The sequence below is a fragment of the Curcuma longa genome, chromosome 13 (genome assembly GCF_044706935.1).
Source record: "Curcuma longa cultivar G26 ecotype Majalengka, Jawa Barat chromosome 13, ITB_CL_G26_1.1, whole genome shotgun sequence".
Lineage (NCBI taxonomy): Eukaryota > Viridiplantae > Streptophyta > Magnoliopsida > Zingiberales > Zingiberaceae > Curcuma > Curcuma longa.
Genome location: NC_133873.1, coordinates 7,494,922 through 7,522,728, shown reverse-complemented (window position 1 = coordinate 7,522,728; position 27,807 = coordinate 7,494,922). Strand labels below are relative to the sequence as shown.

The 27,807-nt window shown below is 35.8% G+C and overlaps 4 protein-coding genes, 1 long non-coding RNA gene and 1 pseudogene across 5 annotated transcripts; 3 read left to right on the top strand and 3 right to left on the bottom strand.

The window, feature by feature from the left end:
* The first annotated feature begins 5,539 nt into the window (after positions 1-5,539).
* LOC141843880 (short-chain dehydrogenase TIC 32 B, chloroplastic-like) lies at positions 5,540-8,528 on the top strand. Its single transcript, XM_074731902.1, has 8 exons — positions 5,540-5,701; positions 6,539-6,770; positions 6,853-6,932; positions 7,030-7,183; positions 7,263-7,341; positions 7,425-7,509; positions 7,598-7,644; positions 8,185-8,528. The coding sequence occupies exons 1-8, from the start codon at positions 5,581-5,583 to the stop codon at positions 8,347-8,349; spliced, it is 963 nt and encodes a 320-aa protein (XP_074588003.1). The 5' UTR covers positions 5,540-5,580; the 3' UTR covers positions 8,350-8,528.
* Positions 8,529-9,712: 1,184 nt separating this feature from the next.
* Positions 9,713-11,563, bottom strand: LOC141844024 (short-chain dehydrogenase TIC 32 B, chloroplastic-like). Its single transcript, XM_074732013.1, has 7 exons — positions 11,208-11,563; positions 10,875-11,106; positions 10,729-10,808; positions 10,496-10,649; positions 10,340-10,418; positions 10,182-10,266; positions 9,713-10,086 (listed from the first exon to the last, which is right to left on the bottom strand). The coding sequence occupies exons 1-7, from the start codon at positions 11,323-11,325 to the stop codon at positions 9,872-9,874; spliced, it is 963 nt and encodes a 320-aa protein (XP_074588114.1). The 5' UTR covers positions 11,326-11,563; the 3' UTR covers positions 9,713-9,871.
* Positions 11,564-15,930: 4,367 nt separating this feature from the next.
* Positions 15,931-18,521, bottom strand: LOC141843975 (ACT domain-containing protein ACR9-like; annotated as a pseudogene).
* A 268-nt stretch (positions 18,522-18,789) lies between these two features.
* Positions 18,790-23,261, top strand: LOC141844423 (ATP synthase small subunit 6-A, mitochondrial-like). The gene is made up of 3 exons (XM_074732483.1): positions 18,790-18,986; positions 19,062-19,107; positions 23,058-23,261. Exons 1-3 carry the CDS (start codon positions 18,866-18,868, stop codon positions 23,059-23,061), a joined length of 171 nt encoding a protein of 56 aa, XP_074588584.1. The 5' UTR covers positions 18,790-18,865; the 3' UTR covers positions 23,062-23,261.
* A 524-nt stretch (positions 23,262-23,785) lies between these two features.
* Positions 23,786-24,290, top strand: LOC141843974 (uncharacterized). Its single transcript, XM_074731979.1, has 2 exons — positions 23,786-23,910; positions 23,987-24,290. Exons 1-2 carry the CDS (start codon positions 23,786-23,788, stop codon positions 24,288-24,290), a joined length of 429 nt encoding a protein of 142 aa, XP_074588080.1.
* Positions 24,291-26,425: 2,135 nt separating this feature from the next.
* Positions 26,426-26,807, bottom strand: LOC141843735 (uncharacterized). Its single transcript, XR_012603059.1, has 2 exons — positions 26,734-26,807; positions 26,426-26,664 (listed from the first exon to the last, which is right to left on the bottom strand). It is a non-coding gene; the product is annotated as an uncharacterized LOC141843735 (long non-coding RNA).
* Between the last annotated feature and the right edge of the window lie 1,000 nt (positions 26,808-27,807).

The following is a 27,807-nucleotide window of genomic DNA, read 5'->3' as shown; positions in this document are numbered from 1 at the left end:
ATTGATACCATTTTTATAAAAAATATTATGACTTAAAATTAAAATTGTCAATTTGAATTAGAGACGTCGGATTAATCCATCCTGTCAAATAATTTAAGTGGATTGAATCAAAATTTTATAAATTTATTTTAAAGTGGATTCAGGTGAGCCAACTCATAGACTTGTGATTACCGTGGGTCGATTTGTGGTGGACTTAATTGATCCGTGAGTACCACTTTTTTAAATTTAAAATTAAAATAAAAATTTTAATGGACTAGTGAGTTTGACCCGTCTAAATCACAATCAAAACATAAAAATTTCAAGTTGATTCATTTAAATTATAATCTAAGCTTACATATTTTAATATTTTTTATATTTTTTATTTTTTGATAGACCTGTGAATTGTCCTATTTAATCCGCAACTCGTCTTGGGTTAGGTTGGATTGGAGATTTTCTAACTCGGTAAATTGGTGGATCGACTTGTCCTACCCCGCTATATGATGAATTTCTGAGCTTTGGCCCACCCCGCCCTGGATTGGCTTGTTCGATAACTTTACTTTGAACAAGCTCATAGGTCCCTCACTCTAAATTGCATGAAATATTTTTTGTTATCACCGTGAGCTTTTGTCATTCAAAATCATGGTTTGAGGAAGCTTATGTTCAATTTCAGTACCTAGAATGTGATTTCGAAAGTTATGATGCGCGATGAGTAGAAATGTTACAAATGTAACATAATTTACTGTGCGATTGTTGGTTCGATTTTTAAATATTTATGATAAAAAATTTTAAATTTTAATTGATTAATTGAGTATTCTTAAATATATATTGAATAAAATAACATTAAGGATCGTTAGATTGTTATTTCAAATTCCATTAAAACTAAAAACTAAGGTAGAAATTTTTAAATTTAAAATTTTGAATTGTGAAAATCACTCTATATTAATATTTAAAATTTTTAATTTATATTTTAAAAATATTTTTAAATTTTTAGAGTTGGATAATTCGATGCACTGTTTGTTTTGTGGCCCTGGTTGATTGGCCACGACTACTTAGCTGGCGAATCATAGAGTTTTTTCAATAAAAAGAATATTTTGGAAAAGAAGTGTGTTGTTTGGAAAATATGAAAGTACAGTGTGCATTTTGAAAAAAATCAAAAACTCAAATGCACTCTTCTGGAAAAATGACCTATCATCATTGATTGGGAATAATAAAATAGATATTTTGTAGTTGTCGGCAAAGGGGACCTCCAATCCATCAAATTATTAAATTATTTAATATTATTATAATAATTAGGGACCATAGGTATTTCAGTTTGTAGCCATTTTCATCATTGCTATAATAATAATAATAAAATAAAACTATTTTTAAAATAAAAAAATATCCTGTAATATCTTTTTAAAATGGAGCGCCTATTAAGGGCACTTTTTTTTCTTTCTCAATTGCTAATTTTAATTAATTTTAAATTTACCTTTAATATTCAAAGTTTTTAAATTTAATAATTTGCGACAGGTTGCCATGTTGAAAGTGACACAAATTTTTTTTTTTTACAGAAAAGGATAGGAAACGAAACTTGAGAGGGAAATAAATCTATTTTATTGCCACATTTTCATTTTCATTTTCATTTATTTTTTTGAGATATTTTTGAAAAAAAAAATTGAAAATTGAAAAAAATGCAAATATTTATTAATGAGACAAAAGTAAAAAGAGAGATCATGCTCGAGAGAGCCATTGTTGGGGAGCATATTCTAAATATATATTTATAAGTGTGCATGTGGAGTTCATGGGAGACGAGAATTGAGATAGCTTTTTTTTTTTCAGACGAACTTGATAACTCGGTAGGTCGATCCAACTCGGTAGCTCGGATTCGCTTAATAGGTTGGCCTAGCTCAACAGCTCGAGCTAACTCAGACTATCTCGATTGATCGGTCCAACTCGATAGCTCAATCTAGCTCAATAGGTCACCCAACTTAGCGGCAAGTCAACCTAGTTTGATAGAAGTAACTTAGTCGGATATAGGTGATTTAGCATGATGACTTAGCTAATTTGGAATGGGTCCGCGTAGACGCGTCATGCTAATATAAAGTGGGATTAATATATATAACTAGATGAATCTAGAAGTTTTAATCAAAGATAATCTAGTTTGCTAGAGCTATTAAATTTATATAGTAATTTTAGTTAAAGTTGCTAAATTTATATATTAATTTTAATCAATAAAATTGTACATATATTTTTATTACGGCCCGAATACTTTAGAAAATCTCACTACCATTGGTGTAGCCACGTGAGGACGAGAGGACCATGTCATCATCGTTTATCGTCAAATAAAATAAAATAAAATAAAATAAAATTGATCCCATATTTAAAATTTGAATTAGAGTCATTAGATTAATCTGTCCTGTCAAATAATTTAAGTAGATTGAATCGAAATTTTATAAACTCATTTTAAAATGGATTCAGGTAGGCCAACTTATCTAGGCTCACGATTAGCGTAGGTTGATCCGTGATGGACTTGGATTGATCTGTGAGTTGATTACTTTTTTTAATTTAAAATTAAAGTAAAAAATTCAATGGACTAGTGAGTTTGATCTGTCTAAATTACAATCAAAACATAAAAATTTCAAGTCGATTTATTTAAATTATAATCTAAACTTAAAGATTTTAATATATTTTAATATTTTTTATTTTTTGACAGACTCGTGAATTGCCCTGTTTAACCCGCAATTCGTCTTGGATTAGGTTGGATTGGAGATTTTTCAACTCGCCAAATTAGTGGATCGGTTTGTCTTATCCCACTATATGATGAATTTCCGATGGATTGGCCCACCCTGTCATGTATTGACTTGTTTGACAACTTTACTTTGAACAAGCTCGTAGGTCCTCTTTTCTCGACGAAATTGCACGAAATATTTTTTATTATCGCCGTGAGTTTTTGTCATTGAAAACCATGATTTGAGGAAGTTTATGTTCAATTTCAATACCTAGAATGTGATTTCGAAGGCTATGATGCGCGATGAGTAGAAATGGAACCTAATTTACTGTGCGATTGTTGGTTCGATTTTTAAATATTTATGATAAAAAATTTTAAGTTTTAGTTGATTAATTGAGTATTCTTAAATAGATATTAAATAAAATAGCATTAAGGATCGATAGATTGAGTTTTCAAATTCTACTAGAACTAAAAGCTAAGGTAGAAAATTTTAAATTTAAGTTTATTTTTAATTTCTTCAATTTAAAATTTAAAATTTTGAATTGTGAAAATTGATCTATATTAATATTTAAAATTGTTAACTTGTATTTTTAAAATATTTTTAAATTTTTAGAGTCGGATAATTCGATGCACTGTTTGTTTTGGGGCCCTGATTGATTGGCCATGGTTTATTGCCTTCCTATTCAAAATCTAGACTATGCCACTGTTTGTGGCCATGGCCATAACTATTTAAAAAAATGATAAATTTCAGTTAATCTCATTGATTATCTTTGGAAGTGATCGGTTCGGTTTTATAGAAATTTTTCACTAGCCACCAGGGTAAATCGGGAAGTGTACGCAGCGATCAATACAGAAGTCCAGCATCCTTTGATTGCGCTTTCCATTTGGAGGAAAATTCTTACAAATACGTCGTAATTGGGGATCAAACTACAGGTGCCTAGGTAACAACCTAGATATCCTACCGCGGTACCATTGCCTCGGGACTAGCCACGACTACTTAGTTGGCGAATCATAGAGAGTTTGCTTTTTAATAATTTTTTTAATAAAAAGAATATTTTGGAAAAGAAGTGTGTTGTTTGAAAAATATGAAAGTACAGTGTGCATTTTGAAAAAATCAAAAACTCAAATGCACTCTTCTGGAAAAATGCCCTATCATCATTGATTGGGAATAATAAAATATATATTTTGTAGTTGTCGGCAAAGGGGACCTCCAATCCATCAAATTATTAAATTATTTAATATTATTATAATAATTACGGACCATAGGCATTTCAGTTTGTAGCCATTATCATCGTTGCTACTAAAATAATAATAAAATAAAGCTATTTTTAAAATAAAAAAATATCCTGTAATATCTTTTTAAAATGGAGCGCACTTTTTTTTTCTTTCTCAATTTATAACTTAATAATAAAATTTTGAATTACGTAAAAATTAAATTAAATTTACCTTTAATATTCAAAGTTTTTAAATTTAATAATTTGCGACAGATTGCCATGTTGAAAGTGATACAACATTTTTTTTTTACAGAAAAGGACAGGAAACGAAACTTGAGAGGGAAATAAATCTATTTTATTGGCACATTTTTCATTTTCATTTATTTTTTAGATATTTTGAAAGAAAAAAATTGAAAATTGAAAAAATGCAAATATTTATTAATGCGGCCGAAGAATCTGACCAAATAACGCCGAGATAATGCTCTACATGTGTGCCATGTGTCGAACACGGCACGTGATTCTAACATGGATAATATAACAAATTAGTGCTCTATTTGATTAGCCACGTGACGTGGGACGCACCTAGACGATGGAATTGAGTAATAAATATTTTTTTTTCAAAAATTAAAAGGATTTTTTTATTATCCTAAAAAGTACTTATATTATCTAATTATATGATAGATATTTTAAGGAATAATGAACTTATGATAATAAAGTAATAAAACTTACGAAATTGCTATGTAGCGTAATCCGTGCTACGCGACCCGTGCGTGACATATGTGACTCATTGACCGCCACCCTCGCCGCGCCATCTGACTACCGTTGGCCGCCGCCTCGGGCACGATCGACGCGCCACTCGTTGGCCCTCCGTCCGACATCAGATTTTGACCAGATGGTGGTCGAAATCCGACGTAATTTGATCGGAAACAGTCGCCCATATTGCACGGCTACTGTCGACGGCGATGAGCCGGATTCCGATCGAATCATGGCTGGAGATCGGTCGAGGAAGGACCGACGTCCGACCGCGATTCGATCGGAATCCGACCCGATCGTCGTCGACAGTGAGCCGCGCCATGACAGTGGCGTGATCAGGCCGGATTTCGATCGAATCACGACCGGAGACCGGTTGAGGAAGGACCAACATGCGACACCGGCCCTTCCTCGGTCGGAATCTGACCTGATCGCCGTCGACAGTGGCAGCGCAGTGGGGGGCGGCTGTTTTCGACCAAATTACACTAGATTCCGACCACTATCCGATCGGAATCCGACGCCGGATGGAGCGACGGCGAGCTGCGCGTCGATCGCGCCCGAGGGAGAGGTCGGTGGTGGCCGAACGGCGACAATGGTGGGTCGTGGGTGTCACACACAGATCGAGCATTCCTCGTCGTACAACATAGCATTTCTCATAAAACTTATATGTTTATATTAATTCATAAATAAGTGTATTTTAAAAACCAGATTTTTAAAATATTTATCTTATTTACAATTTAATTTTGATTCTGATTTTTTAAATATTTTATTACGGCATCTTTGGGGGCTAATTTAGTAATTTCGAATAAATTTTTATAATGAATTACAAGGGTGTATTGGTAATTTTGTAGAGCGGGATTCACACTACCGACGGAAGGCTGTATAATTAGCGTTATCGCTTCTTGCTCTTCTCCTCACCGATCCTTCGCCATGGCGTCCTACTTCAGGGAGGCCACCGGCATCCCCGGCCCCAGCGGCTTCGGATCCGCCACCACCGCCGAGCAGGTCACCGAAGGCATCGACGCCTCCGGCCTCACCGCTATCATCACCGGTACCGTCTCCTTCCTTCTCACTTTACATGTGTTCTTCAATCGTCTGCGAGCTTAAATCTGCCCTAAATCTGGAGAAAGGAATAGAAAGACAACTTAGATTCGTGTGTTCTTCTGCCAATATCTGATTTGTTTCCCACTTCATCTTGGTATGGAACTCATGGAGATGAGCGGGGAGTAGAGTAGTTTTTCTTTCCTCCTCACTTGGATTGGTGCGTGCTTCTACAAATTTTAGCTCTTAACATGGTTTTATGCGAAGATCTGAGTTGTTTCTCACTTTATCGTCTGCTACTTTTTCATTTATGTTCTTCACTCGTCCGCGCAAATTAACCCTGCCCTAAATCTGGTGAATTGCAAAAGCGACTTGGATTGGTGTTGGTTTCTACAATTTTTACCTTGTAACTTGTTTTTCTGCGAAGATCTGTGTTGTTTCCCACTTAATCATGGTGTGGAACTCATGGTGATGACTAGGTAGCCTCAGGAATCGAACTGCAACTGAAATTTATCCAAAAGAAAAACAAAATTTCAATTTCTTCCTTTTTTGTTTCTAGTTCCTCTTTCTTTGATGGATCCTAAAAAAGGGGCAATTTACTGTTGATTCTTCACTGCTTATTTAATAACAAGTGACTTGAGTAGCTGGATCTATTATAAGAATGAGTTTCTTCTCTTTTTAGAACACCCAACATCATTGCTATGTTTAACATGTTGAAAAGATCTTTGTTCTGCTCATTCGACCAAGGTGTGATCAGATAATAACATGCAAAAACAAAGATTTTTATAAACATAGTTTTTGAATAATTTAATCTTGTCATAGAAGTGAGAATCTGGTTGTCATCCAGGGGGAAATAGTGGGATTGGAGCAGAGGCTGCAAGGGTGTTGGCTCTGAGAGGAGCCCATGTCATCATCGGCGCTAGGAACATGGAGTCTGCTAATGGTGTCAAACAGAGTATTCTGGAGAGCATCCCATCTGCCAGAATTGACATCATACAGATCGAGCTTAGCTCACTGAAATCTGTTCGATCCTTTGCCGAGAAATTCCTTGAAATGGATCTGCCTCTTAACATCTTGATGTAATTGGTCTTTGGTGCTCAATTGCTGCATTCTTTATCAATATGTTTGTGGCAAAAACTTACATCTTCAATTTGACTTCAGAAACAATGCTGGTGTCATGTACTGCCCTTTCCAACTTTCGGAGGACGGAATAGAGATGCAGTTTGCTACGAACCATGTGGGTATGCATCTTTGCCTTCTCAAAACAGCTTCCTGTTCTAATCTAAGCGAGAATTTTACTTTATAATTATCAGTCTCTCATGTTTTAATCTTTTTTAGGTCATTTTTTCCTGACAAAGCTTCTACTTGATAAGCTGAAAACCACAGCAGAGAAGACAGGAATTGAGGGTCGTATTGTGATTCTATCATCTGAGGCTCACATGACCCCTTATAGAGGTGGAATACGGTTCGACAAAATCAACGACAAGGATTTGTAAGTCACTAATAACATAGATAGGGAAAATTTCTTCTACTTAACTGTTCGAGATAACTGTTTCTGTTTTGCCTTTCAGTTACAATGACAAATTGGCTTATGGTCAGTCCAAGCTGGCCAACATACTGCACGCCAATGAACTCGCTAAGCGATTAAAGGTATCACAAAGAAGATAACAAACTAAATCAAGATCAAGTCTCGAGTCGCGTATATTTATCCTCAATTTGCAATATGTTAACAGGCAGAAGGCGCAAATGTTACAGCAAATTCACTTCATCCCGGTCTGATCAAGACAAACTTGGGGAGGCATGCAAGTGTCGCCGTCGGTAGGATCTATAAACCTAACTAACTCTGCAGTGAAAAGCTTTAAAGGTTAAACTTAAGAGTTGGAATTGCTTTTGCTTTTGCTTGCAGCTGCTCTGAGAGCTGCAACATGTGTCTTGTGGAAGAGTATTCCTCAGGTAATCTTGCTATATAAAGCCCTATTTGAATACAAGGTCTGAGCATCGACATTAATATGTTAGATTCAGATGGAATCCATAATTAATATATCCAAAATGTCTCATACAATATGATATCTGAGCTCTCTCTTAACGGTCCTAACGGACCCCTTATTGGTACGGATCCCAACATATCCGTCCCCTTAACGGTCCCAACGGACTCTTTACTAGAAGCTCTGATACCATTGTTAAATTGTTAAATACAGATGGAATCCATGACCCCTTATTGGTACAGATCTCAACGGATCCGTCCTCTTAATAGTTCTAACGGACCCCTTACTAGGAGCTCTGATACCACTGTTAAATTCAGATGGAATCCACATATATCTCCATAACGATATGATATTGTCCACTTTGGACCTACGCTCTCATGATTTTGTTTTTGGACTTTACTCAAAAAGTCTCGTACTAATGAGATATTTTCTATCTTATAACCCCAGGATTTTTTCTATGTATTTTTAATATGAAGCTTTGATTGTATCCTAACTATCTTAATTCTAGGGAGCGGCGACTACCTGCTATGCTGCACTGCATCCGAACGTGAAGGGAGTCAGTGGAAAGTACTTTGCCGATTGCAATGAGTCAAAGACGACATCAAATGGCACAGATGAAGTGTTAGCAACAAAGCTTTGGGACTTCACTGAAGATCTAGTAAAGTCGGCTTAGAAAAAAACGACAGTGCTATATGATTTCTATATCACTTAGTGTGGATCTTGTTGTTGTGCGATATGTATGTCTTCTTTTAGACTTGAAACTCTGGGCTTGTCTTTGTTGTGTATTATTAATAACGACTGTGGAGTTATGTATCATCATCAAACTTATTCTAATAAATTGGCTTTGATAGGCTAGATGAAGCCTTAATTTTCGGTATTGTTAATCCTTGCATGATCCATGACTATACTAATGAACTCACTTTCTAAACTAGTAGAGGAGTTGGACCATTTCGATGATTTTAAATGATTGAGACAATGGTTATCATGAAGTAAAATAAAAATGAAGATAAATATTTAGTTGGTAGATTTTCAAATAATCTATATTATCATGGAGCTCGTTTTCCTCTTTAGACAGGCCATGCTATTTGTTGAGTGAGCCCTAGCTTTTCTACTACAAATATATGAATGATTGACATTATAGGATCATCGTAGGATCGATTTGGGATTAGGATCGGATTGTAAAATTGTAGGTCCTATGGAAAATCTTTGAAAATTTATGGTACATGATTAATAATTAGAAAAAATATCTAAAAAGATCATGTGGATATAAATAAATTAATAATTTTACATACATATGCAATTGTCGATATTATATGATATTATTATCTCTACAAATTTAAATTAATAATATTTATATTTTCATATAATAAAATAAAAAATTATAAAATTTCTACTAATACATTAACAATACTCTCATTCAATCTTAAGAAGATTCTCTTGGTTGAGGGATGGAGACAAGGTGGGTGCGATGGTGACAATCGTCCTCTCTCGATTTTTTAATACAAGAAGTGTATGAGTATAAAAACAAGGAACGAATGAGAGAGTGACTACACGAATAACCCTTCAACGTAAATACATATCTTTCGCCCCCTCAATATGAAATTCCTAACTTTGTCCTTGCTTGATTCACAAGATGACCCAGTTTAAAGACCAACAAAGTAACCCCCAACAAAAATGTGTAGAATTATTTATAATGTAGAATCGTACTAATCCTGCTCCGATTCCACCGATTTTGGTCTAATTCCATCATAAAAAATGATTCTACATGATCCATGAACGATTTAGTGCTTCTAGATCGTAGGATCGTGCGATTCTACAACTTGGATCGTGATTCTATAAACTATGATTGACATGATATTTGTCTAGCGAGCCATAGCTCTCCTACTACAAACCTATAGACGGTCGACAACCGAAGGCAAAACAATACAAGAGTGAGAAAGTATAGTTCAATGAGAAATGACTTATGTATTCTTCGCTTCATATTACTCGTAGAATCGAAGAAATTAAAGGAGAGAAAAAACAAAGACTCAACATAATTATATAAAAACAATATTATAGCTATCTCATTACATATATGTTTTAAAAAATACATTGCAAACTTCACTCCAAACAAAGGAAAACAAATTTAGAAGAGTTTAAGCCATACAACACATAACATCACCAACATCAAACACTTAGAGCTCATACAAGCCTCTTCATGACTTGGAGTTAACTAGTTCTTCACTGAACTCCCAGAGCTTCTTTGCTAATGCGTCATCTCTGGCCATCTTGGTCGGCTTCTCCAAGTTATTGTCCGCGAAATACTTCCCGCTCACTCCCTTCAAACTCGGATGCAACGCCACATAGCATGTTGTTGATGCTCCTTGAGGAATGCTCTTCCACAAGACGAAAGTGAGAGCCCTCAAAATAACTGCAAGCAAAAGAATTTCACAGTTATGAGTTCGAAAGTTATCGCTTTTGGAGTAGAGTAGCCATTAGTTTCAAGGGTTGGTTTAAGTAGCATACTCATGAAGCATGCGGCATGTCTCCCCAAGTTTGTTTTGATCAAACCAGGATGAACTGAATTCGCCGTCACATTCACACCTTGTTCCTGTTAACAATGAGTATTTTTCATGAGATATGTTTCTCTCTTCTTCTTCGTTTTTTCGACAATGTAGAAGTACCTTCAAACGACGCGCAAGCTCGTTGGAGTGCAAGATGTTGGCCAATTTGGACTGCCCATAAGCTGACATATCATTGTATCTGAAAAACAAGATGGAAACCATCAAGAATTGCCTTCAAGAAGTTCCTTTTTGCTAAGCTGATAATGGTTAACTTACGCCTTCTTGTCGTTGAGTTTGTCGAACATGATTCCTTCTTTATAAGGGTATACGTGAGCTACCGAGGACACATTCACGATGCGGCCCTCGATCCCTGTCTTCTCGGCTGTGATTTTCAGTTTCTCAAGCAGAAGATTTGTCAGCAGAAAGTGGCCTGAGATTAGAAGCAACATGTTAAACTCACAATTCTGATAGAACATCTGAGTCAAGAATGTTAAGATGAACAAACATACCGAGATGGTTCGTGGCGAATTGCATCTCGATTCCATCCTCGGAGAGCTGGAAAGGGCAGTACATGACACCAGCGTTGTTGCTGAAAACAAATCAAAGGCATGAGAACATTCAACCATGAGAAGCATGTAGTTTGTTGGTCACTTACATCAAGATGTTGAGAGGCAGATCCATGGCGAGGAATTTCTCGGCGAAGCCGCGGACAGATTTGAGCGAGCTCAGCTCGATCTGGATGATGTCGATTCTGGCAGAGGGAATGCTCGATAGGATGTTCTGCTTCACGGTGTTGGCAGCTTCCAAGTTCCTCGCGCCGATGATGACATGGGCTCCTCTGAGGGCCAAAACCCTCGCCGTCTCCGCTCCGATCCCACTGCTTCCGCCTGCTCGGCAAGAAGGTATCAAAGATCAAATTTTTAGGGTTAATCTGCTTCCTTCCCATCAAAGTCTACCCTCAGGAAGGGGGGAAAGGGGGGAAAGGTACCGGTGATGATGACGGTGAGGCCAGAGGCGTCGATGCCCTCGGTGACCTGCTCGGCGGTGTTGCCGGATCCGAATCCGCTAGGGCCCTTGATGCCGGTGGCTTCCCTCCAGTATCCCATGGCTGCGGTTGCGGAGGAGACTTCAGCAAAGGAGTAGAAGGAGAGAGAGAGAGAGAGGAGGAATCCGACGACGGAGGAGGAGGAAGGAGGCGGTGGTCTTTATAGCGGCTGTGGCGTGTTCGGCAATGGATCGATCGACGTGGCTGGGTCCGCCGTTGCTTCCGTGCCAAGCGTTCGCGATTCGCGCGAAGGTCGACGTGAAGCAGTGAGGAACAACGCCGGGGTCAACACGACGACAGGGTGGCGGCTTCGGTGGAAGGTGGAGGGGGGAGGAAAGTCAACAGAGGCGGCGAAATTTCTTATTACAGCGAAAGAGGGAAGAAGCTAACGCCGTGACGGCGACCGTGGGAGCTTCTAGAAGGATGGATGCTTTGGAATATTGGATCTTTCTAGAAGTTTACTTTAATATTAAATTAAATTTAATTTTAAGAATAAAAAACTCATCATTTATATAAAAGAACTTCTTTAAAATAAAAATTAAATACATATGGTGAAACAATTAAGGACAAACATCAAAAGACACCCCACGTTTAAAGAATCATCAAATCAAACGAGTATCCATTGTATATTATCTTTATTACGACATAGCAATTATCATTTTTTTTTATTACGACAGGATATACTTATTGAAATGGATAATGATTGAATCTGGATAAAATCGAGACAATGCTCTCTCCCATCGTGATTAATTAAAATTTCTCGATTTATCTTCTCATAGATACTCGTGGGATTGATCGTTTCGAACCGCTGAAGTGGTAGATTTTACCTTTTGTTCCAGAGTATCTATTTTATAAAAAATAATTAAATAGAAGCATTATTATATATTTTATCTCGAAGATATACATATCAAAATAATTATATATTTCTCTATCATATAATATTCTAGAATAATTTTTTAACTAAAAAAAATCAATCCATAGTATGTTTTAATTAGGAATCGACTCTACAGAAGGATCTTATACCGTAACTGCTGGAGGTAATATTTGCCTCTAGGACATGGTTGAGTTGGTTAGTACGGAACAGCTTGTTGAAGTGGACAAGGATCAAATTTTATTGAAACTGAGATAATGCCCTCCTCCGTAGTGATCAACTGTAACTTTCCGATTTACCTATTTATAAATAGTCAGAAGCTGATCGTGTAGAATTACTGGGATGACAGAATTCTATTTTTTTACTGAAGTTGAAGGTAATGTTTATCATATTAATTACATATAAGTTGACAGGCATTTTAGAGAAAAAAATGGGTCAAATTAAAATTAAAATTAAAATTACTATAATAAAAATTGAAGAGAAAAAGCACAGGAAGCAATTGGATATTCCATAAGTCTATTTGCATAATGGGAAATGGAGAAAAAGAATATTGACTAAAATATAATTTTTTTTAAAAAAAATTAATTGCTTTGCTTATTTCCAGGAATTTTTGTCCTGATTCATGCATCAAAATTCAACGTTGTTGAAAGAAAACAATAATACACACTTTGTGTTTGGTGGAAGTTTCTTATCTTCTTCTCCTTCTTCGTCATATTCTATTACAATCAAAAATTAAATATATCCATTTATTAATCAAGTGTCATAATAAATATAATTCATGTAGAAATATTTGGCATTTGAATGCTATCAATCTAAATTCAAATGCTCATTAAGACCATCGAGTCAACAACTTTGACTTTTCAAAATGGCTCATTGAAATCAGATGCTTTTTTCACTCATTTATTTCACTTTCTTGATTATTATTTATTTGTTATATTCACCTAATCCATTAGTCAATTTCCACCGTGCGTTAGGCTTTGTTTCGAACGAGTTGATTATTATGGGACAAACTTATTAAGTGAACAAGGGTCGAATCTTGATAAAATTGAGATAATGCCCTCCCTGCAGTGATTAACTGCAACTTCTCAATTTAACTCCTTACAGATAGTCGTGAGGTCGGCCATGTGAAACTGTTAGAATGACGGATTTCACCTTTTGCTAAAAGGAAGAAGTGAGCTTAGGGCATGGAAGGAAAATCTTAACACTTAGATGAAATGAATTAAGGAGGGGAAGGGAGAGAGAAGGGTAAATTTTATCCTTGCATGTTCATGAATCTTTAGAATTTCTTACATTTTGATTTGGGAGGTAAAAAGGAGAACGAAAACTTAAAAATATTTTATTTTAATTTTATCTCTATTTTTAAAATTAATTCTCAATTAATTTATCTATTTAGATATCTCGTCTTTGCGCCGTCGCTCCTCATATAACACGCATCATCATCACCTAGTATTCAACCGCTCACACTCCACGACGTTGACATCGACTCTCGTCGCAAATCTCTTCGAGGACAAAATTCAAGAGGACAGTGATAGATAACTTTAATATTCTTCTTTTATGAGTTGTTTATTTTAAACTTTTTCATATCCCAATTTCTACATGCAATATTAATAGAATTTTATAATTTATTATCCGTCTTCTATATACGTTATCTTTTTTTTTTTAAATGAAAATATTTTTATAACTTTATATATTTAATCTTCATTCTCCTTCCTTTTCTCCTAAACAAAATAATAGATATTAAATTAATAAACTTTTTATTCTTTCAAATAAGAAGAACATAAATACTTTATTTTACTTCTCTTTTCCTTTATTTCTTTTCTTTCTTCTTCCATTAATCAAGATTCTCTCACCCCATTCAAACATAACGTTAAAGATATATAATATAAAATTGAATATTTTGTAGGAGAAGATAATTTTATTTTATTAAAAAAAAGGTTTTGGGAACAAATGGTATAAACTTTTATAGATGCTTAATTATTTCTTTTTCTTTTTCTTTTGGGCTCCATTCTTTTATAAGCGTCAAGAAAAGAATATTTCATAATAAATAAGACCACCTCTTTTTATTTTTAATTAATATGTATATGGATAATAAATTACTGAATAATCATTAAGTTTAGATTTCTTATAGGGCAATTTATCATATACGAGGTCCCTATCTTTTCATATTTATCAAAAGAGACAATTATTTTCCAAAATATCCTTTTCCCTTCTAGCCAAAAATAATAAAAAATAAAACAAACTCAAGCAAAAAACTGACGACACCATGAGCATTCACAACTAAGCTCAAAAAAAAAAAATCCGCTAATATTGATTGACTATGATTCCACACGATCGATCTCACAATCATCTATGATTGATAAAGAATTTGTCATGCGATGCCTTGAATCAAACTACAATTCTCGTGACCACCAGAGCCCTCTTGGTTGCAAAATACTATCGTTGAATGTGAAATCGCCACTACTTGACTATGATTTTGCAACCACTCACAAAAGTGGCCACCTTGGCCTACTTCACGATCAAGTCCAGGGGAACCAGACAACCAACAAGAAGGCCGTGAAATCATGATCAAGAGGCATGGACAATTCTAAATCACAACTAAGTCACAACTCCCATATGGTCGCGATTGGTTGTGGCCTGATTGTGACTTCATAGTTAGCCGTTGCTTCTTGATCACTATTGCACAACCGCCTAGTTATTACGGCAAAAAAGTGCTCTCATCTCAAGAGCCCCTCCAATACCGTCCCAAATTCTATAAGGATAAATCACAAGGACTTTACTTTAAGACTATAAGGGATAATAACAAAACATTCCACACTCGTTAAGGAATGCCTAATAATGTTTTCCCATGTTCTCCCTCATCAACAATTAATTTCTCCAATCTTAGGAGACACTTTGTAATTTTATCATTTAAATTTGGATATATATATATATATATATATATATATATATATATATATATATATATATATATATTGCAACCAATTTGAAATTGAATAATTTCATACCTATCTCAAAATTTGAGCCAATGAATTAATAAATAAAAGAATTCAAATTAATTAATATAATTTGATTTAATAAAGACTATATATTATTTCAAGTTTGATTAAGTTAGTCAACATCCATAAAACACGTGAGATTTGACTAGCTAACATGATTTGATTCCGGTGAAAATGATACTTAATTGGGGATTAAAAACAATTATAAAGTCAAATGATAATTAACTTCCCATTGCACATGTAGAAAGATCAACATCTAAAATTCAAAAAAAAAAAAAAAAACTTATGTAAAGAAAAGTTTGATCTACAATAGTATGTAGAGAATCGAGTCATTTGACGTAGAAGGATTCAAATAACCAATTCTGTGTTAATTATTATTATTATTTATGTAAAACTTAATTATGCACTTAGTAGAATCAGAATCATGTTGTCAATATTTAAAAGATCTAATCACACATTTAGGTGACAATGTTAAGATAATTTATAATTAAGTATGATGGAGCAATGGAGAAAAGTCTCCTATTAGAATAGAAGGTTAAAATGAAGAGAGAGATTGAGAGATCAAATATAGTAAACTATAACTATGATTCATAAATATTATTCATGAACATTGTTCATGAATATTAACAAACTAAACACATGTATTCAAGATTGTTCATTTAATTTAACAAGTTGTTCAAATTTGTTCATTTGATTGACTTTGTCTATTAAACGAACATAAACAAACTTTTACCAAACCGAACACTAAACTTGCTCATAAACGTTTAATTCATTTAGAGCTCTAAAGTTGAAAGCTCACAACCACCATTGATGGAGCAAAGTCATTGAGACTGAGATGATGCGCAAAAGAAACAACAAAGAAAGCATACCTACAATAGGGAGGACCTTCTGAAACTTGTAGGAATTCAGAACCCCATAAGTGTTTTCATAACCCTATCCACAATATGCTTTCTGCTCGGGCAATTTGTTCGGTGGGTTTTCAAAGGTTGTCATCCAGGAGAAATCTGTAGGATATCGCATTGTCGCTCGGAAGTTTTGTGCCTGCCCATTTCAGCCTGTTGATAACATAACATACGTTTAGCAACAAAGAGCAAAACTTTAAGTTGGAAAATTCCAACCTTTTTCTCACACCAGCACTCGAATGTTTGAAACATTTAGGTCAAAACTGAGATGTGAAAGGAAACAGCTGCAGTAGACTTACTGAGAAAATGCAGATTCTGAGCAGTTTCACGAGTATGACGTTGTAAAATCGAGGCCTTCCTTTGCCAGACACTTCAACTGGGCATCATTCTCTTGTGGGTAGAGCATCTCCAATTTCAAGCTAGAAGAGATGATATCCTGCTTCTCAGTCTGTTTGCTGAACAAAAAGGTCTACCTCTAGAAAACCATTCATGTCTGACAGGAATTGGCCATAAACTATCTATTCAGAGACAGAAATTTGTAGGAATCTTAGACTCAGTGAGTTTAAAGGTAGAACATTTTTTCTTATACAGTTAAAGGCAACAGGATGAGAGTGCAAATCTAATACATGAGCAGTCCTGATCGAAGACATATCACATGGTACCCAATTATCTAAATGCATACTTGCAAAATCTATAGACTAATACCGGTCTAGGATATGCCTATACGACATAATCACATGGCTTCAGTAATGCTGACCACCTCTTCTAACAGCAATTGCCTTTCGTTTGTTTATCTATGAAACAATTGGCTGATGTAAATAGCTAATTATATACTAACTCTTCAAGCAAGGGGTTTGTAATGTTAGGGAAAGAAGTATATCAGGAAGTGTCAAGAACCTGGATATCACAGTCCTTCAAGGTCCTAATGATGCCATAAAGGAGGCCCTTCTGATCTACACACTGAATTTTTAGCAAAGTGTGGAAAGGGCTCAAAGAATTATCAATGGCAACGTCGGCCTTCCTCAAATCGTTCATACTCGAATCAGTGTCTGTGATGAACCTTCTGTTGTTGAAAATCTCTAGCCAATTGAATCTCACATCTATTGATTGACTCTCGCAAAACTGCAGTTAGCCTTTCAAATGCCTCATTCTGTCTTTCTTCGGTATGCAGGAGCTCCCTGGAGAAAAATGGTAATTAGTATACTATGCAAATGCGAGGTTAGCAGGGAAAATACGATGAAACAATGGTAAAATCACTTTGCTATTGGGAATATATGTCGGTCATAGAATTGATGGAACATGCTAGCACATAGCGAATAAGCAAAACAAGACTAATTTAGCTGTCCTCTTAGCAGGTGATTGACTGATTATTGAAATTATTCACATGAAAATGTTATTTCCTATAAGCCAATGGGAATAAGTCATCAATCAGCTAACACATGCTATATGCACCCATAGGTATCAAAAGAAAGAAAAAGGGCTGGTCACTGGTCAAACTAGATGTTGGAAGATCAATATTGCTTGAATACACTAGACAACAAACAAATATAGTTAGACAAACAAGACCAACTCTGATCTGCATAAGATTAAAGCATTCCTTGTTGTTACAGAAAAAGGTAAGTCTTGGTATAATAACACTTTGGAGAAACTTATAATGATGTCAAAGCTAATCAAATATCTGATAGATTAACAGCTAAGAAATGCATCTATGGAGTATAGGAAGACAAACTCAGTAGACGAATACTCACATGCCATCTGTAATAAAGAAAACGTCGATGACTCGACCATCTGGGGGCTGTGGAAACCTTGACTCTGTGAATCAAAAGCTCAGCTCACAAAGAACTTGAGTAACATCTACAGCAGATTGAAGATCAATAAGAAATGCATTATCCAACCTCAACAATCTAAGAAGCAGACAAAAATAGTACAAGTATCATGCAATAATCCTTTTACAGTTGACAGAGAACAACTTCAAAAGGAACTTCTTGGCAGATCTGGATAGGTTTAATGAATCAAAGTAGAATGTGGATAAGCTAAATATATCAAAAAAGCAGCTTTATAGATGAATATCCCTCTTTCCTACTTGTTAGTTCGTGTTCCATCAGATTTAAGATGATTCCAAAATCGGGAAGTAGAACAGAAAAATAGTAGTTCAGCTAAATGATCGAGAGAGTTATAAGCTTAACCCTAAGAAGGCACAAACAAGAATAGAGAGTTCTGTGTTTGAAGCACACAACTGTACAAAGAAGAGGAAGAAGATCGATCGAGCGGAATAAAGCGGGAAAAAAAACGGAATGGCAATGAAATCGAAAGAAGCGAAACAGCCTTCTTCACCTCCTCGAATGATGCAGAGGCCGAAATCGAGGATGGCGCGACAGAGGTAGCATCCGAGGCCGGTCCGGTCGGGGCAGTTGACGGCGACTACGCTCGGCTCGCCGGCCCTTCTCCCTACTTGGATCGCCGCCGCGTCCCCGTTCGCCGTCCCCATCGCCACCTCCGCCGGCTCCAGGTTCTCGTCTCCAGTGCTCCCGGCGCCACCGCTATCTTCCACGTGGCGAGAGGTCACGTGTCCCTAGCGGCGGGGTTCATGGTCGATCTATGCCGTCTGTTTTGTGAAACCAACGGACAGGATGAACTCCACTTCTCGGATCCGGATCCAATAAATTATCGGGCTCGTACATAATTGAAGCCCATCACGGCCCATTAAGGGCCCGGACCGGCAGAATCCTTATTTATTGGAATCGAGGAGGCCGCGTTGAGATCACTTCGACGAGGTCGGGCATCGGAAGGCGAAACCCTAGAGGAGAGGAGGCGACTGAGGCGAGAGAAGAGATGAGGAAGTTTGATCCGTGGCCGGTGTTCTTCAGGAGGGAGTTCAACCGCAACTGGCCCTTCCTCGTTGGATTCTTCGTTACCGGAGTCATCGTCGTCAAGTTCACCGCCGGCCTCACTGGTTGGCCCTCTTACCTTTTTGTCTTTTGATCGTTAAGTGGCTCCGTGAATCATGCTTTCGTTGTGTAATTCGCAGAGGAGGACGCTAAGAATTCCCCATTCGTGCAGGAGCACAACCGGAAGTGAGTAGATCTTCTTCATTCTGATTTAGTATCATCTGCTGATTTGTGATCTGATCTCATAATCATACATGTTGAATTCGTTAGTTTGGGATCAAGTCCTTTTTTAAAAATAATTGGATCAAATTTATGGGTGTGATTTTAGCTTATATCCCGCTTTTGCTTTTGCTTTTGCTTTTGCGTCCATCGTCTTGTTTCCTCTGTGCAAACCTCTTACCGATGAACCCTAGGATGAGGTGCGTTCTTCATCTTGAAAACCTGTTGGCATGTTTAGCTGAATGGACGATCTAGAGCAAGAGTTAGGATGAAAGATGAAATCCATTTTCACTTGTTTTCTTTGAAGGGAAGATGGTCAAACAATGAGATCAATCTAAGCATCCATCCTTTGTAACTCATCCATTTGAAATCGTATGAAGAAGTGATGCATTCTCTTGATTCACATCAAAGTTTAATTTTATTTTCAGTTACTTTCTCTATCTTTCTGACTTTTCTACATATCCATCCTTTTGATCTCTCACCAATGATTAATCTCTCTCAAAATTCATCTTGGTTTAATTTGAAACGATACCTTCTTAGGATTGTAATAAAATATATTGATCGGAGAGGGTACATTAAATAGAATTGAATATAAACTTTGTTAAATATAATAATTATAAAAGGTAAGATTTATTCTAAATACATGATCAACAAAATTAAATGAAAAATTGCTAGCTGCCCTAATTCAAACAATCGAATGATATAGATTAGAACTACATATCATAGCTTATTTTTGAAACTAAATAGTCAAGGAAAAAGGTTTATCTAATTTATGATACCTTCCTAATTGAATTAAATCTTCTGATTTATAACATTATTAAATTCAACGAACCCACCTAAATTTGGGTGTCATGGCATTGCACTTCTCAATATCGAAGACTTTGTTACATGGGGACTTTTGTCTTTAATTGATGCTTTCAATCATTTTCCCCTTAACTCAGTTGTTGATTTGCGGAGAAGTTTTTTGAATTTGAGATATGTTCTTCCGTATTTAAGTCATAATAAAGATGGTCGTGATAGTTCAGTATATGTTAGTTTTAAATTTTGGTTCATGTCTCTTTTACTGAACTCGTGTTTTATTAGTAACTTAGGTGAATGTGTAATATACTTGATATATTACCTAAATTTGCATTAATTTTGTGAATTTATATCATAATTAAATTTAAACCTAAATTGATTTTGGATAATTTGGGTTTTAATTGGTTTTAACAGGAGTTTGGTAGAAATATAATCGGACATGAATAGGGTGCAATTTGAACTTTGATTGGTTGAGTTTAAAGCCAAACTGCAGTTAAAACAAATTAAATTAATTTGGTTCATTGTAGGAGGTTTGGTTTAGTGGAAAAATAGGATTTCCCTTTGTAAAACTCGCCTAGCATAGTACATGTCAGTTTTAGCTTATGATTGTATGTGTTGCATTTCATATTCATCAGGCTCGTGCCCAACATCTTTTTTGTGAACCTTCGTTTCCTGTTTGCAACTTATGTTTTGCATTGACTTGGATGGTTTTTATGCTCATGGTGTACATTTTTGTTCCAAAATTGATGGATAAATTGCTTTTATTTTTTGGGGGCCTCCTTTTTTTTGTGTGGACATATTGCATGGCATTTTCCTTGGGCTATTGCCCCCAATTTTCCATCCTTGAGCCTTCAATTCCTTCATATAGCAAATGTCTTGTACTATATTGACTTAGATCCAACCACTATTAAAGGTGCTAGGCACTACCAAGGACTAACGGAAAACTTAGTCATAGTGTAGCATCAAGGTGATGGATAATTAAGGAAATATCAAGTTGCAAGTTTCTACAAAAATGTAGGGCCTAATTCATAGGCACACATCTTAGCACCTTTCTTTTTTGTGCCTTCCTCTTAGTTTGCCTATCAGGTAAATCCAAAACACAACTTATGTACATTCAGAAGTGGGCCTCTATGATATTTGTTTCTATTTTGGATTTGAATCTTAATCCTTTTATTATTCCTCTAATGCTCTGTTTGGATGGGGTGAGAGAAGATTCATTAACGGAAAGGGAAGGGAAGAGATTGAAGGGAAAAAGAGGGAAAGTAAAATATTTATATTCCCCTTGTTTAGAAGGGATGGAAGGTTCATTAACGTAACATATGTTATCTTGTTTGGGAGGAAAGGAAGGGGAATGAAGATTAAATATATAAAGTTATAAAAATATCTTCACTTCTTAAAAAAGATAACGTATGTAAAGGACAGATAGCAAACTGTAAAAGTCTATCAATATTATATATAAAAATTGGGATATAGAAGGTTTTAAAATAGATAACACATACTCTTTGGATAAGCTTCTGTCATTGGAGGAGGAGAAGAAGAAGATTAGGGTCATCTGTCTCTGTTTTTTTTGAGTTTTGTCCTCGAAAAGATTTGTGGTGGGAGACGATATCGATGCTAATGTCGTGGAGTGCGAGCGGTTGGACATTTGGCGGTGACGGCGTGCTGTGTGAGGAACGACGGCGCAAAGACGAGATATCTAAATAGATGAGTTAATTTGAGAATTAATATTTTAAAATAAAAATAAAATTGAAATAAAATATTTTGAAATTCTCTTTCCCTTTTTTTACATCCCAAATCGGAGTATAAGAAATTTTAACGATTCATGAGCATTGAAGAATAAAGTTTACCTTTCTCTCCCCTCCCTAATTCATTCCATCCCAAATAAAAGTTAAAATTCTCCATCTCCTTATTTACCCTCTCTCTTCTTTCCTCATCTTCTCCCAAATAAAACGTAAACGTTTTACCACTACACCATATACATGGGGGCGATCTTAGCACCTTTCTTCTAGTTTGTGTTAGCTATGTTGCCTTCCGAAAATATTATTTTAAGTTGACTTAAATATTTCATTTGGCCCAACATTTGAAAAGCCTACGCAGAATTATTTAATATTACCCATACATAAATTTAAACAGATGAATCGTGCATCTAACTTCTCATTAAATTCATATTACCGTATGGGGTTCGAGGTTGTAACTAATATTTTAGGATTATACTAATCATTATTCCACCCGTAGTTTATGGACTAAGTGGTTGGATTTTGTTTCAAAGTAGGAGTTTACTGGTAGCTCTTGTATAGTTGAAATAGCTTGTTACAAACTTCCGTAGCAAGTCCAATCTTAATCTCTCTTTATTCACTCCTTCCCCCGGGGAATGAACTAATAAAGTTATCAATTAAATAGGGCTGACTCTGAGTAAAACATAGGTTAAATTGAATTAACTGATCGAAATTGAAAGTTTAGTTCGATTAACTGAGAACATACACTCAATTGATTAACTTGATTATTTGACTAAAATCAAATGCTCAACTAGACTACTTGACTAGGAATCTGAATAGAGAGTTAATTGTCCCCGGGGCTATGGTGCCGCAGTAGGATCTCCAGGTTATCATCCAGGCATCCGCAGTTCGATTCCCAACTGAGGCGTATTTGTAGGAATTTTCCTCCAAATGGGGATCACAATCAAAGGATGCTGGGCATCTGGGTTGGTCGCTGCGTGCGCTTCCCGATTTATCCTGGTGGCCGGTGGAAAATTTCCGTGGAGTCGGATCGGTCACACCCATGGATTGAATCAATACGATTGATTGGGATTTATCATTTCATCATTTTTTTTAATAGAGTGTTAATTGATAATGATTAATAATTGATTGGTAGATTTGATTGTTTTAAAATTTGATTATTTTGATTTTTAATTAAATTAATTGATTTTTTATAATTTGGTTTGTAATTATTTTCAATTTATTCATTTTCGATTTAATCTTTTTAGTTTCTGTTCAATTATTAACAGATTGTTCAATCACTTCTACTTTCTCTAGTTTTAGCACTTTCAATTGTTTTTTTCTTTCTAAAGGTAAATATTTTTCACGAATTAATTTATTAACAACTTATTATTTTTTTCTCAGGTGAATCTATCGCGTGGTAACTTCTTTCAGTGATGTAGCTCCACTGGCTTTGATATGTTTTGATGCTTGTTTAGTTTCCAACGTCAGATAAACGTTCTCTGAGCGAAAAATAAGGCTCGTCTTTGATGCTGAACCAATTGTATCTACTGTATTAAGTACGAGTGATACATTTCCCCAAGTTCTATTACTTTTATTGTGATATCATTGATGAGGGTTCAAATGTTATTTACGTAACATTGGATAAATAACATTGGATCTTCTGTCAAGAGACTGTTTGTATTTTGGATTTATTTTCATAGTTAACGAAAAATTATTATGAAGTTGAGTTAGTTATTTTTAAAATTAATTGAATTGTAAAAATATACTATATAATGTTATTTGAGGAGTTTGAAAATTTTATGATATTGAATTGAGATAAGAAATTATCATTTATTAATATTTTATAAAAATTTAAAATATGAATTATATGAATTAAGCTTAGATTGAATATTTGAATTAGATAAAATTTTTAATAAATTTAAACAAACTAGTCTAAAAAAAATCAATCCACGTCTACACACTACGAAGTCAACAGATCCACCGTCGTCATCGACGTGGAACTGCGAGGCAATAGCAAGGCGTACATGGCCGCCACCTGTCCTTTCTCCTACACTCGATCGTTATAAATTCTAAATCCTTCTGTTTCTGCTTCTTCAAACAGCGTTCCAATCGAAGGTATTCCGTCGAGAATGGCGCAGCCGCAGAGCCCCGCCTTGGGATACGTCATCGTGTACGTCGTCGACGTGGCCAAGTCCGTCGACTTCTACTCCGCCGCCTTCGGCTACACCGTCCGCCGCCTCGACCGCTCCCACCGGTCGCAGATTCAATTTCTACGTAGCTGTAGAATTTTATCGTTTGGTTGTTTATGGACGACTGGATGGGGCGCGCAGGTGGGGGGAGCTGGAGAGCGGCCCGACGACGATCGCCTTCACGCCGCTTCACCAGAGGGAGACGGAGGGTCGGACGGGGGCGGTGCGGACGCCGAGGTGGAGGAGAAGGGGAGGGGGGCCGGTGGAGGTGTGCTTCGACTATGCGGACGTGGACGCGGCGTACGAGCGGGCGGTGGAGAAGGGGGCGGTGCCGGTGAGCGCGCCGGAAGTGAAGGAGTGGGGGCAGAAGGTGGGCTACGTCAGGGACATCGACGGCAACGTCGTCCGACTCGGAAGCCACGTGGCCGAACCTCGTCGCCTTTAATTACATTATAGCTATCATGTTCCCGTATACGTACATGAATGAATAAACGTAGACAATTACAATAATTGGGGGTTGGATGAATGTGATTAGAGTCGTAAATTTAGATTAGATCTGTTAAATTAATTCATCTGCCCACATGAATTTAAAAAGATTAGATTGAAATTTGACTCATCCTCTCTCTATTTTAAAAATTTTATCAATCTCATTTTAAATTGAGTTCAGGTGAATCGATCCGTCTATTCTGTCAAATAATATAGATAGATTAGATTGAAATTTTAAATTTATTTTTTTTTAAAAAAAATTAATTTCTAAAAAAAATAAAATTATATGATTTTTTTTAATTTACTGAATTAGTAGATTGATCCATTTAAATTGTAATACAAATTTAAAAATTTTAACTTATCCATTTAAATTACAATTCAAACTTAAAAATTTTAATATTTTTTGATATGCCCGTGAATTGATCCGTTTAACTCGCGATCCATTTTAAATTGGATTGGATTAAAAAATTTTCAATCCGCTAAGTTGATGAATCAATCCGTCTCATTCTATCATATGATGAATTTTTAATTTCTAATGAGTTATTCCGTTCTGTCATGAATTGACTCGTGTTCTGTTTTAAATTTTTAATATTGACTAATTGCTATGAATTTGAAGCAAAGTTTGATTCTTTTAATAAATAAAATACATTTGATCTTATAAAACTTATATTTTAAAAAATATGATTATATTTGAAGCAAAGTTTGATTCTTTTAATAAATAAAATACATTGATCTTATAAAACTTATATTTTAAAAAATATGAGTATATTTAGTACTATAATAAATGTTGGTTTCATACAGCACAAGGTTTTCTTTTTTATTAAAGATATTTAATGATGATCAATTAACTTAAATTAATTGGGATATTTTTACATAATATAATAAAATTTAATCAGTTATTATTTGTTAAATAATTTAGTAAAAATATATTTCACAACTATGAGGAATTCAAAACTAAAAATAAATGTAAATAAATTTAAGTTGATAAGAATTTCAATTCTCTATAGCTATTAAATATTTTTAATAAAAGAAGTTTGTCAATTTTATGATTTATAACTAAACTATTTTTTAAATATAATAACATTAACTTGACATGAATTTAAAATTTTATAATAAAAATTATTCTGTTAAAAATATTCATAGACTCGAAATATATATACATATAATAGCATACTAAGACATAAAGAACCTCATCAATATAAAAATGAAGAGGTGAATGTGGAGTGGCAACCCAACTATCCTCTCTAACGTAAATACACATCTTTCGTCCTTAATATGAAATTTCTGACTCTGTCCTACGAGAACCCATCAATACCAACATCAAGATGCTCATACCTTATATATTGTCCTTTGCTTTTATCTTTAAAGAGAGGGTTTATAGCGGACCTAGGGTAAGACCTACGGAAAAGACCATGAACCGGAGCCTAAGTCGGGAAGAGTTACAAGACAATCAAACTCATCTTGTCCTTGAGTGGGAGAGGAAGAGTTTAGGCAAACAAAACCTATCCTTGTAAGTGGTGGCATCCGACTAAACTCAAAATTTCAAGTGCAACAATGTTCATGTAAGCTTGTATTACCATTTTCATGAGCTATATCAATTTCATGAGGTATATCAATTTCATTCTAACAAAGGTCAAATTTACTAATGATAAGCACAATGAAATCCGCCACCTTATTCTGCAAAAGAAAAACTTAGTTAATCTAAAGAAAAAAATTTTGGTCTAACTAATCTACGATTTGACGAAATAGCTTCGGTTAGTTCCATTCAACTAAATAAATAGAATAGAGTACTGGTTTACTCAACTTGACTACTTAAACTGGTGAACATACCAGATAAATTTAAAGTACACTTTATACTTACTCAAAAAACTGACCTCTAGAATATTTGTCTCATTTGAAATTCAAATTTTGATCCTCTTGAATAAGGTATATTTACCATTTACATGATGAGTTTGAATGCAATAATATTTTTCCTCACATTCTGTCAAGGTATCAGAACATTTCATGATCTATATCAATTTCATTCACAAAGGTCAAATTTACCAGTGATAAGCACAATGAATTGGTTTCATTCACAAGCATTCAGATATCATCCAAAAAAATAACAACAGATATCTGATGAAATTCAAAGGTCATCCTTCCTTTATTGATTCCAAATTTCATGCGAATTTTCCAATTGTGAATTAGATCATACGAATATCACACTGTTGAATTGAAATAAGGAATGCATTGAAGAAGAAGATGAAACCTGAAACTAGTGTAGAACACACAGAAGTGAAGCTCACCTATGAAGCCAGATGAAATCTGAGGCAGATACAGAACACCGATCGAACCTGTAAAGTACGATTTCAAGTAGAATAGTTTGTCGAAATTCCATGAAGGGAAGATAGATAGCGAGGTACCTGCAACCAGAACCATGGCAAAGAGAGGGCAGATCGAGAGAAAGGAGTTCAGTAGATCGATCTGAACGATCGAGTAAGCTACTTGAGGTCGTTTCCCTTGGGTTCGCCGGATGCGGGAGGATCCACCGGAGGCAGAGTCTGCAAAGGCGATATTAGGGTTCGAGCGGCAAGATGGGCGAAATAAATGGTAGAAGAATAAGGAGAGGAGGGAGGGAGAAGACGGACGAGGTCGGGCTTGTAGATGTTGTGGACGATGGAGGCTCCGGCGAGGAGAGAGACGACGACGACGGCGCAGGACCAGGCGAGGGATGGCGTGCCGGACGGCGGCCTGCCTCCGCCGAACTTCTTGCGGCTGCCGCTCATCGTCGTTGTTTGTCGAAGGCGGCGACCGATCCTCGAAGCACGCGACTTTTATTGGAGACGGAAAGACCACAAACGCGAAGAGCTATCGGTATCCTCTCTTTACAGCCGTCCATCCTGGACGGATTAAATCTGAGACGTTCTTTATTAATTAATCACTGACCGTTCAAAATTAATCTAATCGGATCTGACGGTCGTAACTGAAAGAACACTTAAAAGGGTGAGTAAAAGATTAATTAAACAGAATTAAATTCAAAAGTTCGATTAATATCATTGCTGGGAAAACATGTGTGGGATAATGGTGCTAGCTATACTACGCCCGCTGATTCCAAGTTGAACAGCTGCGCTCCGGAGGCATAGCTGAGTTGAGTTACGATGGAGCAGAAGTTATAGAAAGAGGACAAGGGTTTAGAATCTTCGATGAAGTCTGAGCAATATCCTCTTCCGTCGTGATCAATTATAATTTTTTGATTTACTTCATCACAGATAGTCATGGGCCGACCGTTCCCGGTTCGTTGGAATGACGGATTCCACCTTTTTGTAGAAGAGTTGAACAGGTATATGCACCAGTAAAATTAAAAGTAATATCATACTGATTATGTATATTAAGTGCAAGAAAATAAACTTTGATGGTTCTAGAAGGGAACTTGAGCGACTGACTGTAGACAATCTTTGACCGTTAGAGTCGGAATCTCATAGACGATTGGAGAGAGG